The sequence below is a fragment of the Pseudopipra pipra genome, chromosome 5 (genome assembly GCF_036250125.1).
Source record: "Pseudopipra pipra isolate bDixPip1 chromosome 5, bDixPip1.hap1, whole genome shotgun sequence".
NCBI lineage: Eukaryota > Metazoa > Chordata > Aves > Passeriformes > Pipridae > Pseudopipra > Pseudopipra pipra.
Window position 1 is genome coordinate 46,039,427 of NC_087553.1, and position 10,203 is coordinate 46,049,629.

General features: G+C 38.8%; 1 protein-coding gene across 4 annotated transcripts in view; it reads left to right on the forward strand.

The window, feature by feature from the left end:
- The window catches only part of PRICKLE1 (prickle planar cell polarity protein 1), a 65,169-nt gene extending 55,449 nt beyond the window's left edge, over window positions 1-9,720 (forward strand). For all 4 annotated transcript variants that reach the window (XM_064655878.1, XM_064655879.1, XM_064655880.1 and 1 more), the window contains exons 2-8: window positions 213-392; window positions 2,624-2,737; window positions 3,579-3,716; window positions 4,187-4,390; window positions 4,945-5,131; window positions 5,273-6,136; window positions 7,461-9,720. In XM_064655878.1, coding sequence (XP_064511948.1) covers window positions 261-392; window positions 2,624-2,737; window positions 3,579-3,716; window positions 4,187-4,390; window positions 4,945-5,131; window positions 5,273-6,136; window positions 7,461-8,317 — 2,496 coding nt within the window. In that variant the 5' untranslated portion in view covers window positions 213-260 and the 3' untranslated portion in view covers window positions 8,318-9,720. The remainder of the gene's footprint in view (window positions 1-212; window positions 393-2,623; window positions 2,738-3,578; window positions 3,717-4,186; window positions 4,391-4,944; window positions 5,132-5,272; window positions 6,137-7,460) is intronic.
- The last annotated feature ends 483 nt before the right edge of the window (window positions 9,721-10,203 follow it).

A 10,203-nucleotide genomic window follows, 5' to 3' on the forward strand; every position in this document is an offset into this window, starting at 1 on the left:
CTAGGGTTTGTTTTGTTTTTTTCCTTGAGTAGTTTTATTTTTATAACTCTTTCAAGAACTTTTGAATTGCTTATAGCAAGTTGTAATGAAGCTTCAATAATTTATTATTCTGGACAACAAAAGGAATACTGAACTGTTTTAAGGTCATTTACACTGATAATTAGTTGTTGCATGTTCAAATTTATTAAAGGTCTATTAATCTCTTTCTCTAGATCAATTTCTTGATGAGCTGCAGCTGAAATATTTAACGCCTCACACTCATGCCACTGGAGATGGAGCCCAAAGCCAATAACCTCGTTTTTGGGTGTCAGCGAAGCTCAACCTCTGATGATGACTCTGGCTGTGCCTTGGAGGAATATGCTTGGGTTCCCCCAGGCCTCAGACCAGAGCAGGTACCAACTATACTTCTGCATTTTAAAAATAAGCCTCATAAGGACTGTCTGAGGGAGTGATGTGCTGCCTCTACAAGTGTAATGAAATTATTATAATGTATAAAACTTTAATTCATATAGAACTTTTCACTTCTTTTTTTGTTTGTTTCCTGTTCCAATGAGGCTGTGTGTAGGGAGCTTAAAATCCTCAACCCTGAGGAGTTTTATGTTCCAAAGAACAGTTCCCAGTCAAGGTTTTTCACTAAGTATGTGCTGCAGAGATATGTATTATCAAGTCTAAAAGTAGCACAGAAATGTGCTTTTTCTTTGAAAGTAGTTATTAGGTTAAATTAAAGCTTATGGCATACCTCATGGCATTGTGCTCTTTGGCCAAGTACTTCATTGCACTTGGCAAATTAGGCATTTGACATCTAGAACGTGGATGATACTACGGCACACGTAAATGCAAGTGTTCTATCACTGTGACAAATAATAACATATTTTACACTTGTTTAAATAGTTGTATGGCTGTCATTTGTCCCTGCTAGGATTCCTCTTGCATGGTGTCTGGAGCTGACATTCATGGGTTGGCTGGGCTGTTCCTTCCCCTCTCCTCATTACCCTTTTTTTTTGTTTAACATCACAGTAATGGAAATAAAAGTGAAATTATTTATGAGCAAGTTTCTGTGGGAGATCAAAATGAGCCTCTCATGGTTTTCATTTACTTGATGATATTGTACTGTGCTTAAGCTGTGTGCTTGCTAATATCCAGAACTCAGACTTTAGTATTAAATGGCCAGGGTGGCTTTGCAACATCTGCTAAAGGAGGCAGAGCAATCCTGGCAAGCTTACACAGTTCGTAGTTAAAAAAAGTGCAGAAGATGTCTCCTTTTTGCAATGCAGAGATTTTCTTAATAGTGAGTAAAGTAACAAGTCAGCAGGAATGGCAAATAATGGGCTATTTTTAGGGCAACTCTTTTTATCACTTATTTAAGCATCTATAAGAATCCTGATGAATCAGACCTTAAGGCAAACAGCAAGCTAACATTCTGCCAGAACAATTAAATGCCCTAAAATATCCTCATAATCTCAGCTAGCTCAAACTCCCTGAAGATTTTTTTTTCCAAGACAAATTACTTACTTTGAGAACAGTGCAATAAACTTGAGGAAAGGGCAGAAAGTATCTTTAAAGCTTCACTTCTTGCTGCATGTTATCTTTTTCCAGAGCTTTTTGAAATACAGTTAGTAGCAAGTGGGCTTACAGTAAACTTCAGTTGGTTTAAGTTTTGGTTAAATGAAGACTAAGTCATGTTTTGTACAGCCTGTCTCTAATAGTTTTGATTACTTCCTGGCTTAAGTGACAGATTACTGCTTCTTTTTCATCTGTCTTGAACAGTAATAAGCTGTTGACCTGAGCATTATCTAAATCTGGATGGCAAGTAATATTTTTCCCAATAGCAAAACTTACAGCTCCAGGTCTCATGACAAGCTGGAAGCTGCATAGGAAAAACAATAAATCTGTAGCTGTTCCACAAAAATATTTTTTGCCATTGGGCTTTGTCATAGTGTTCATTACAGCTTTCCTGTCATAATATTCTTCTGAAAAAAAAAAAAAAGAGTGAAGATTGATACAAAAACATTCATCCCATGAAAATTCCATGGTTAACTTGCACTTGATTGAAATGTGGCTGGATCCAGCCTCCTCCCAAGGGAAGGATGTTTCCACCTTCTTACCAAAGCCCACATGGAAGCAATGAAAGCCGATGCTTTGGGTGAACCTGGTCAGCAGGAGACTACAAAACAGCTTTTGTCTCAACAATGTGTAAAATGCAGAGAGCAAATTAAATTTGTTTATATAGTGGCTGTTTTCTGGAAAGCTTCATGCCTTGTGTGGTAAATTACAGAGGGAAACTTGGAATTTCCACAGAGTTGTTGACCAGCCCTAAAGGGGGTGGGAATAATGAGAACATTAAATGTGCATAATTTATTATACCCCCCTAATTGTCACTGCAAATTGCATTCCAGAAAAGCAATTCAGCAGCTGGGTGCTAGTTTTATCAGAGACAATTCAGGTTTGCTGAGCTGGTTTATTTGGGTCTCGTATTTTCAGCAAAAACCCTGTCATAGGTCTAACATAGCGTGACCTCCTTCCTTCATAAATGAGACCTGAGATAAAACAGTAGGTAAAAGATGCTGGCAGTGCTTGGGTGATGCATCTCCCTTGGACTGAACTCTGTGTTTCTCCTGGTCAGGTCCAGCTGTATTTTGCCTGCTTGCCAGAGGAGAAGGTCCCTTACGTTAACAGTCCTGGAGAGAAACACCGGATTAAACAACTTCTCTATCAGCTGCCACCCCATGATAATGAGGTAAATACAGAATTTAGGATGAACCATCAGGGTTTGGGGTCTCCTTGCCAGCTTTTACATGGAGAATTACCTGCCTGTGTATTTATTACAAGACTAAACCGTGGCCTGCAGTGGCATCTGAGTTTTAAAGCAGCATGGTGTGTACACTGAGTCCATTGTTCAGCTGTCCGCTTGGCCTGTGTGCAGATAAGAGCTGTCTGGAAGGACACTGCTTCTGCTTGTTAGGGAGGTTGGTGTCACTGCAATAAACTTAACACAAGTTGGTTTTATAGTGTTTGCAGCCACCCACCAATTACCAGGAACCTACAAATTCCTGAAATTGCTTTGTAGCGCACAAAAAGGATGCTTTGTGATAGTAAAAGGTTTGCATCTCAGTTATGCAGCGTAATTTGGAGTAGAAGTGGAAATAACAAACAAGCTCTTTGTAAGGAAAGGGGCGTGGATGTCAATACTTAAGATCTTGTGTCTACTGCAATACTTAGTTGTGGGCACTTAACCATAAATCTAAAAGACAATGTTACGGCTGATTTGGGTTCATTCCATTGTTTTAGGATAGCAGCAGATTTTGGGTTGGCTTTTAAAAATCTTTTTTCTTTCCTAAACAACTCCTTAGTTTAGCATGGTGGGTTTTTTTATCTCTAATGCAAAATCTCTCTCCATACTCCTTTTGTGTTATGCCATATTACCTAAATATTAAGATGGCAGAGAAGGCAAGTTGGAAAAGTTTAATGATGAGTGGCAGCAGGCCTGATGAATTCCTTGCATATATGCACTTACTTATTAATGTGTTACTTTAAAGGCTCAGTGTATAAAATAAGTTCTCTTGTGTTTTCACTGGAAGGTGAGATACTGCCAGTCTTTAAGTGAAGAAGAAAAGAAGGAACTGCAGATATTCAGTTCTCAGCGCAAAAAGGAGGCACTTGGCCGAGGCACTATTAAACTACTCTCTAGAGCAGTGATGCATGCAGTTTGTGAACAGGTAATACTCCTAGTGCCACAAGCTGACTACCAGGCTGAATAATCTAAAACTACAGTATCTCAGTATTAAAATTTAAGCTTATCTCTGTCTATATCTGAAAACAACAACAAAACCAAAAAAAAGGATTTTTGGAAGCTGCATGGAAGAAGAAAGAAGGTAGTGCTTGCTTAAGCAAAACACAACCTTTGATACTGGGAATGAACTGAGTCTTTGATGTATTTCCTACTCAAAAAAAACCCCTAATGCTGACTCATACTAAAGTAATGACAAATGAAAAACAGACATATGCTTTAAAATGTTATTTTGTATAAAATAAACTTATATTCACAAAAGGTTCATTGAGACACAGTTTGTCTAGACCAAAATTGATAACAATTTTTCCCTCTTGTCAGAATTTTTAACTTAGTTTAAACGCAGGAAGCTAGTAGTTTGGGATGGGAACTGTGTTCACTTTCTGCGTTTGTTCCTAGTGTGGTACAAAAATAAATGGCGGTGAAGTTGCAGTTTTTGCCTCGAGAGCCGGGCCTGGTGTGTGCTGGCATCCCTCGTGTTTTGTGTGCTTCACGTGCAATGAGCTGCTTGTTGACCTTATCTACTTCTACCAAGATGGAAAAATTCACTGTGGCAGACACCATGCTGAACTTCTCAAACCTCGATGTTCAGCCTGTGATGAGGTAAATAATTCACATTTTACAGCCAATCTACACTCCTGTTGTTCAGTTAAGAAACTGCAGTTGGGAAATTCCTAACTTCAAATGCAGTCACTTAAGAAGTCAGGACTCTGCTGCATAGATGTGTCTGGAGGCTGAGGGGCATTTAATTTCTTGTCAAATTGGCAATATTACAAGCAATATGATGGTCTTTAGAAGGCACAAACCTGTTTGTGTTTAGAGTTGAACCTTGTAGATCGAATAAGTATCTGTACAAATATTCCAAAATATCGTCCTTATAGAGGCCTCTTTAATGGTTGAATTCTTAGGTTCCTTTTTTTTTTTTTTTTGCTTTAAAATGTGCTGGTTTTCTTTTTTTTTTTTTTTTTTGTTATAGAAAAGGTTGGAATGCCACAATTGCTGTGGGAGGTCGTTGTTTCTATCTTTGTATGCAAAAGGCAGCTAAATAAAAATAAACTTAGTGTATGAACTGCAGAGCTAGGATATTTTACATGCTCTAACTCCAAAGGTCAGGTTTTGGCCACTTAACTAAAAGCATACATTTTATTTCTGAACAGATAATTTTTGCTGATGAGTGTACAGAAGCTGAAGGTCGCCACTGGCACATGAAGCACTTCTGTTGCCTTGAGTGTGAAACAATCCTGGGTGGACAGAGATACATCATGAAGGATGGGCGACCATTCTGCTGTAACTGTTTTGAATCTCTCTATGCAGAATACTGTGAGACCTGTGGGGAACATATTGGTAAGTCCTTTATAAGCATTAAAGTTACAAATTAAGGGAAAGGGAAAGCCAATTTATGAACTGATTTCATGTTCCAGAAGCATGAATTCTGCAAGTAATTTTTTAGAGAAACCCAAAGCACTGCTTTTTCTCCCTTTCTAGGTGTTGACCATGCTCAGATGACCTATGATGGACAGCACTGGCACGCCACAGAAGCTTGCTTTTCTTGTGCTCAGTGCAAGACCTCTTTGCTTGGCTGCCCTTTCCTTCCAAAGCAAGGGCAGATTTATTGTTCAAAAACCTGCAGCTTGGGAGAGGATGTTCATGCCTCCGACTCTTCTGATTCTGCGTTTCAGTCAGCTCGATCCAGAGATTCCAGGAGGAGTGTCCGCATGGGAAAAAGCAGCCGGTCAGCTGACCAGTGCCGTCAGTCTCTCCTCCTGTCACCAGCTGTCAATTACAAATTTCCTGGCCTTTCAGACAATGCTGATGATACTCTCTCTCGTAAGTTGGATGATTTAAGCCTTTCAAGGGAAGAGGCAAGCTTCGTTAATGAAGATTTCTGGAAAGGAAGAGTAGAGCAAGAAATGCCTGAAGACCCTGAAGAATGGGCAGAACATGAAGATTACATGACTCAACTTCTTCTGAAGTTTGGTGATAAAAGCCTTTTCCAGCAGCCTGCTGAAGTAGACATTAGATCAAGTGAACACTGGATTTCTGATAGCATGGTCAAGAGCAAGTTGGACTTGAAAAAAAATAATCCAAGCCTAGCAAGTAAGAAGTATCAATCAGACATGTACTGGGCCCAGTCACAAGATGGTTTGGGAGACTCTGCATATGGCAGCCACCCAGGCCCTGCCAGCAGCAGGAAAATCCAGGAGCTAGACATGGAACATGGGGCATCAGGATACAAACACGACCAAACACCGTGGTATGGAGGTTCACTCGAATGTTTGTCTGACTTGAAACAGCAAGAACAAAGTGTTCGAGACTCAATGGATTCCTTGGCTTTGTCTAACATAACAGGTAATGGGGAAATAAATGAATGGTTTTGATGGAGAGGTCAACCAAAGTATGAGTGTTAGAGTATTTTCAACAAAGATTTTTCATTTCTGTGATTTCTAAAAAGCTTTAGTAGTAGGAGATGCATGTAAAGTAGGCAACAGCTTTAATCAAGCACATAATCTTTAGTGAGATATGTTTCTGCTACTTAAATTCTATTAGACTCTTCTCCTTTCCTTTTGAATTCTCTTTTCTTTGTCAGAGTAAGAATGGTCTTAAACTGTGCATTTGTTATATACGAATCACCACTTTAAGCAAATGACAATTTATTTTTGCCATACCTTAAGTACAAGAAGTTGCATTATATATTAGGATAACATTAAAGATAATCTGCAAAACACTTTAGATAATTTCCTGATTTGCTTGTAAAAATATGTAGGAAGTCTGAAAGGATGGTAAATTTCTTAGCCTTAGGAAATTAGGTTTATGAGATTATCTTTCTCCATTGACTAAAAGGAAACTGGTAATCCGCTTTTGTGAATCTCCTTGTCAAACGTGATTGTCAAAAGTTACCCAAAGGGATAAAGTGCGTGTTAACCTTCCTTTCCTATTTCCCTACAAAACCCCCAAACCTGGGATTTAGAGACCCATTTTAAAAGTTCAGTCATCTTCTCCATTCTTTTCCTCCTGTAACCTGAATTACTGCAACTACTCGTGTAGCTCAGGCCCAACCACAGGCTGGCTGCATTTGCCAAGCAGTAATGAAGGAACTGAGAAGGGGAGGTTGTTTCAGGGAGCACAGGAGGAGAATGAACTAGAGGTGTTGCACCTGGGACCATCACAGGGCACATGACACTGCTGTGGGAATGAAGGGTCAGTAGACACAAATGTGGAGTACACCAGGCCAGCTTATTGTTGATGCTTTTTGGAGGGTAAGGATCCTTCTTTGCAAGGCAGTAAAGCTTGGCTTTCCTGTAGCAACAGCTGGAACATGAATTTGGCAGTACCAGAAACATGAATTATTTTAGCCCTAAAAATGGCAAGCATAGACTGCAGAATAATTTTAAATAATCCTTTTTTCTTAAAGGCCTAGCTGTATTCATGTTTCAAAATTTTAAACTAATAGAATTTCTGCTCTTGATGTCCTCATGAACTAATTCTTTGGTAATCAGAGCTAATACTTAAATGTTTTAAGTCAAAACAAAGTTTAATCTTCTGTGAAGCTAGTCCTTTAGTTCTGAATAGTTCCGAAAGGTCTGCTTTGCTGACAAGAAACATTTTATATTTTGTTATAATACTTGTCTCCATCATGCTTCTCTCATTTCCTTTTCCTCCTTTTTCCCCACAGGGGCTTCAATGGACGGAGAAGGCAAACCACGGCCATCTCTCTACTCTTTGCAAACTTTCCAAGAGCTGGATGTGGAGGACTGTGAGAAGATGAGCAACATGGGAACTCTAAATTCTTCAATGCTCCACCGGAGCACAGAGTCCTTGAAGAGTCTGAGCTCAGAGTTGTGTCAGGAAAAAGTCTTGCCAGAGGAAAAGCCAGTCCATATGCCTGTACTGAGAAGATCTAAATCCCAGTCTAGACCACAGCAAGTGAAGTTTTCAGATGATGTCATTGATAATGGAAGTTATGAGAATCTTGAAATACGTCAGCCTCCGATGAGTGAAAGGACTCGTAGGCGTGTTTACCATTTTGAAGAACGTGGAAATCGGCCTTCTCACCATCGCAGAAGAAGTAGGAAGTCTCGTTCAGATAACGCACTTAACTTGGCCACAGAAAGAAGAAGCTCTCCGAGAGAGAGATTTCGTTATTACTCCCCTCAGGATCATGAAAAATTTATTCAGAATAGGAGCTCACGTGAGCTTCGGGCATTTATTCAAAATGCAGAGCTGTATGGACAATATGCCCATACTAGGTCTGACTATGCACTGAGGAACCAGGTGGTTGATAAGTTTTTTGGACTATATGGTGATGAAGATGACTCCTGGTGTTCAACTTCATCCTCATCATCCGATTCTGAAGAGGAAGGATATTTTCTAGGACAGCCAATTCCACAACCACGGTCACTGAGATATCCATACTATACAGATGATCTTTCTGGTCCAACTACTGCGTTATCTACTTCTCAGTTTGGACAAAGGACAACCAAATCAAAGAAGAAGAGGGGACACAAAGGAAAAAATTGCATTATTTCTTAATTAATTCTTAATATTTCTTAATTGGGAAGACCAGTCAACTCTGTAGCTACAGTATGAACCACATCTTTTTATATTAATAATTGTACTTAGGCAAGTTGCTAAAGTTCTTAATGCTTTGCCATTGTAAATGATAACCCTGCCAGAGTTTACATTGTACAAGTAATATTCAGAAATGTCCCCACACCAAATGATCTGCTCAGATACTGCTAGGTTTACATACTGTGTTTCAGCTGTCAAAATACTGTTACTGCAGTTCTTGATAGAGACTTTTTGTAGGCATTTTATTTTATGCTCGCTATTCACCTACACTGAATTATCTGAGAGAGGATTCAACAAAGATAAGTAAATAAAAATGTCAGTCCTGTGCTGTAGCTATATCCACATAGGTGATCTTTGACTTTTTCCTCTTGCTGCCAAGAAAAAGAAGAAGAAAAGGCTCTGTGCTGTGTCTTTTCTTCACAGATAAAGCTCACTCTTCCTCTTTCAAGTTTCCGCACAAAAACTGGAATTTTATTTTTTTTTTAATTTGGGAAAATGCTCCTTAAAGAGACAAAAATCAGAATGTGGGAGCTGAAATGCTTGAAGCCTTGATGTATCCTAGAGCAACAGTAAGTGGTTTATACACTTAACTGTCATGGGTTTTCCTCCACAATTTTTTGAGAAAGTGTAAGGTGGTTGTTTTGGATTTGGGGGTTTTTTTGTGCCTGCTTAAAGGAAGGTATTAATTCAGCTGCTGGAACTGGACTTAGCTGCCAATGAGTGGTGATGTTTCTTCTGTCGCGCCCCCCCTCAGCAGTGAGAGAGGTAAAACTGCTGGAGTCCTTTGCTCAGGCATGTAACCCCTTTTAAGTCAATGAATCTACTTACGTAACAAATATTTTCATAAGGGCTTAAAGGATTAGGCTCCAGAATTGTGTCTTTTCACATGCATTATCCAGGTTTTAAAATGTATTAGCTGCAATTCTAAGTCAAAAACATTGATATTTATAATGTAGTATTTCATAGGCTTAAATGTATTCATAATTTAACAGTGCAAATACTAATGTACATATTGTACAGTTAAAATTTTAAAATCTGAATATTTTTATATCCCTGAATTTGAAGAAGTTTGTTACAAGATCAAACTAGATTTGTTAAGGGTTTAACAGCAGCATTATGGATGAAATATTGCTTGTATTTTAGTCAGGGGGTTTAAGCTGAAAAATATTGAAAAATGTTCAGTGCAAAACAGCTTAATTTTGTCTACTAGGTATTAAAAGCTCTGTATGCATGGTGGGGCTATGTAAATACTCTCTATGGCCCTCTTAATCTTGCAAGTGTTATTTATGGGTCAAGCAAAATGTAAACTATATAAATGTAAAAACCACACAAGCCTGGAATATATCAGTACAACCAGTATGCAACTCCTGTGGATGTGGATTTTATTATTATTGTTCCCCCTCCTTTCCCAAAAATAATTTCTGAAGTTCACCTACATAAAGGAAGAGACATACTGGGTGGTTAGAGAAGGCAAGCTGGCAAAAACTATAACCTTGTAGGTGATCTCAAAAGTTCCCTTGAACTGAGATGTGGAGCAGGAGCTACTTTAAGTTATAATAAACTTCTTCCACTGTTTTAAATAAAGGGCAGAAATTTGTTAACAGTGACATCCACTAATTAAGATAGTAAATGCTAAAGTCATTGGCTTTCTGACCATCTGAAGAAAGGAAATGAATTAAATAGTAGATGCTTCTTACCAGAAAAACCTGTCAAATCAAACTTCCCCCTTCCCCTACAGAAGCTTCTGGCCTGAAAGTTTCTCTCCGGTGTTAGGATAAATTGTTGAGAAGGGGTGGGGGAAGCCTAAAAATTGGATTTTAGATTTCTAATGTGGCTCAAACTGCCAC